Here is a 3,267-nt window from a genome sequence, read left to right as displayed (position 1 = left end):
GCCGCCATCTTGGCTGTCAGTTAATTTGCATATCTCCCTGATTAGCCAATGGGAAGGGTAGCGGTCGTACGCTAATTACCATGTTTCTCTTTTATTAGTGTAGATTATTTGCATAACTAATTCAATTCATTGTACTGATGGCGTGGTCATAATAATCTGGCTGGTCATAATAATCTGGCCACTCAGTGTAGAGAAAAGTAAATTACCCTCCCACCTCGGTCTCTCTTCCTGGAGGCAGCCACTACTACTAGTTTCTTGTCTATCTTTCCAGAAATATTCTATGTGCCATGTTCTATTTTTAGCAATTAAAATGCTAGTATAAAAAGTGTTACAGAAGGACCTTAAAATTGAACAGTTATGATAATCAAGAAGTCCTGACTCTGTTTTAGCAACTTCATCTTAACCAGAATGACAGCAACCTATTGAATGTCCATTATGTACCAGGCACTAATTGGTACTTTGTATACAATCCTGCAAAAGAGGAATATTATTATCTTCATTTTATAGATGAAAAAACTAAGGTTCACAGAAGTTAGGTGACTTACCTAAGTTATTTTATAAATTAGATGACTTAACTACCTGGCAAATAGCAGGACCAGGATTCAAATCTAGGTCGGCACTCAAATCCTAGCCACTATTATACACACTGATAAACTCTTACCTGAGGCGCCATCTCCATTTCCATTGCTTGTGTTACCAAGAGCACAGCAATTGGAACTCCATTAATTGTTTTACTTCCCACTTCTTTAATGAAAAAGTTAGCTTGGGAAAGGAGCGCAGATTAGGATACACCGAAAAGGTTAGCTTGGAGACGAGGTGCAATTTAGGATGTTAGGATATAGCCAGACTCTGGAAGTTTAGGAGGAAAAGCGTGGCACACATATGAAAGACTTTTCAAAGAAAACTATAGCTTCATCTGCTGGTCATACAAGTGCATCTGAAATTACTGTCAAACTCAGAACCTCCAGCAGAGTGCGCTAGAACTATACAGCAGACTACATTCAAAGACGTTACCAACAAGTACCAGCAGAGGACACTGCAAACAATTCCACCTCAGATGCAAACTGCCTGAGTTGTAAAAGCAGACAGACTACCTTTCCATGCAAAGGAAGGCAATGTTCCAGTTTCTTATCAAGCTTCCAGGAATCCATCTGGACATCTGCCTCTCCAAGAAAAGTGTTTCTACCAAAACGACCATGATGCCAAACTGAGAACTGCAATGTCCTTTGGGCCAGGAGAGATTCTGGGATCTCATACTGTGAAAAACAAGGAGAAAACCAAGATAATTAGTGATAATTCCTCAGCAAAGATTACTCCAAAATCTGAGCAACCATACCCAAAGTCCATAGTATCAAACATCACATTACTCTAGTCCAGTGATGGCGAACCTTTTGAGCTCGGCGTGTCAGCATTTTGAAAAACCCTAACTTAACTCTGGTGCCGTGTCACATATAGAAATTTTTTGATATTTGAAACCATAGTAAAACAAAGATTTATATTTTTGATATTTATTTTATATATTTAAATGCCATTTAACAAAGAAAAATCAACCAAAAAATGAGTTCGCGTGTCACCTCTGACACGCATGTCATAGGTTTGCCATCACTGCTCTAGTCCCTGAGCACTATGAGTTTCCTCACTCAAAGCCTCCACTTACCCCATTTGACAAAAAACTACCATATTCCATGGGAGAACCTGGAAATTAATTTTCCTTGAGTGGGTAAGAGAATACTGGAACATTAAAAAAAATTGTCCAGAGACTCCTGATCCCAAATGATGCTATTTAAATTTTACTTTACAATTACAGATTATATTCAACATTTGATATCACTTTACGGTATATGCATAGTGGTTAGATAATCATAAGTTTTACAAAGTGCCCCCCCAACATTTCAAGTACCCACCTGGCACCACACATAAGTTATTACAATATTGTTCACTAAAATCTCTGCTGTACCTTACATCCCCATGCCTACTTTGTAATTACCAATTAGTACTTCTTTTTATTGTTGTTAATCCTCACCTGAGGATATTTTTCCCATTGATTTTTAGAGAGAGTGGAAGGGAGGAGGCGAAACAAAGAGAGAAACATCCATGTGAGAGAGACACATTGATTGTCTCCTGCATGTGCCCCAATTGGGGATTGAGCCTGCAACTGAGGTTTGTGCCCTTGATCAGAATGGATCCTGTGACCCTTCAGTCCATGGGCTGATGCTTTATCCACTGAGTCAAACCGGCTAGGGCCCAACTAGTACTTCTTAATCCCTTCACCTTTTTTACCCAGCTCCCCTAGACCCCCCTCCTTTCTGGCACCCATCACTGTGTTCTCTGTACCTGTAAGTCTGTTTCTATTTTGTTTATTTTCTTCTTCTTCTTTTTAACTCTAGTTGAATCCCATGTATTTCCCCCACTTGAATAATCTACCCAATCTCCCTGATCCTATTCTTGACTGTCTTCTCTCACTAGCACCTAGGTCCTGATCCTGCTCCAGGTAATTCTACTATGGCTGAAAGAGCACTGGATTTGGAATCAGGCATCCAGCCTTCTAACTTTCTGTGTGACTTTACAAACATGGTTTAACCACTCTGGACTTCAGTTCCTTCATATGTAAAATAGAATTATGGTAATGCCTCCCTTGTAGGATTGTGGGACTAGTACTGGGCTAAACTGGTGCTTCATTCAGTTTGGGCTCTTTGAATGAGGCTGCTGGGGAAACTGAGGTCACTCAAGGGCTCTTAACCTGCTACAAATTCGGGTTTCTTTGGATATATTCCCAGAAGTGGGATCACTGGGTCAGAAGGCAGTTCCATTTTTAATTTTTTGAAGAAATTGTATACTGTTTTCCACAGTGCCTGTACCATTCTGCATTCCTACCAGCAGTTCCCCAGGAGCTCCTTTTCTCCACATCCTCACTAGCACTTGTTAATTTATTGATGAGCCATCTGACAGGCATGAGGTGAAATCTCAGTGTGGTTTCAATTTGCATATCTTTGATGATTAGTGATGTGGAGCATCTTTTCATGTATATTGGCAATCTGTATGTCCTCTTTGGAAAAGTGTCTATGCAGGTCCTTTGCCCACTTTTATTTTTTAATTTTTTTCTTTATTGATTAAGGTATTACATGTGTCCTTATCCACTCATTCTCCTCACACCCCTACTCATGCCCCCACCCCCCTGGTGTCTGTGTCCGTTGGTTAGGCTTATATACATGCATACAAATCCTTTGGTTGATCTCTTCCCCTTACCCCCACCCTCCCCTACCTTCC

The 3,267-nt window shown here is 40.3% G+C and overlaps 1 protein-coding gene across 2 annotated transcripts in view; it reads right to left on the bottom strand.

Annotated features, from left to right (window-relative positions):
- SYTL4 (synaptotagmin-like 4) overlaps positions 1–3,267 on the bottom strand; it is a 96,757-nt gene that overhangs the window by 11,672 nt on the left and 81,818 nt on the right. For both annotated transcript variants that reach the window (XM_005869894.2, XM_014542618.1), the window contains exon 13: positions 1,095–1,256. In XM_005869894.2, coding sequence (XP_005869956.1) covers positions 1,095–1,256 — 162 coding nt within the window. The remainder of the gene's footprint in view (positions 1–1,094; positions 1,257–3,267) is intronic.

Source organism: Myotis brandtii, unplaced genomic scaffold, assembly GCF_000412655.1.
Source record: "Myotis brandtii unplaced genomic scaffold, ASM41265v1 scaffold305, whole genome shotgun sequence".
Classification (NCBI taxonomy): Eukaryota; Metazoa; Chordata; class Mammalia; order Chiroptera; family Vespertilionidae; genus Myotis; species Myotis brandtii.
The sequence above is the reverse complement of the archived record's forward strand: the minus strand, read 5'-3'. Positions and strand labels throughout refer to the sequence as shown.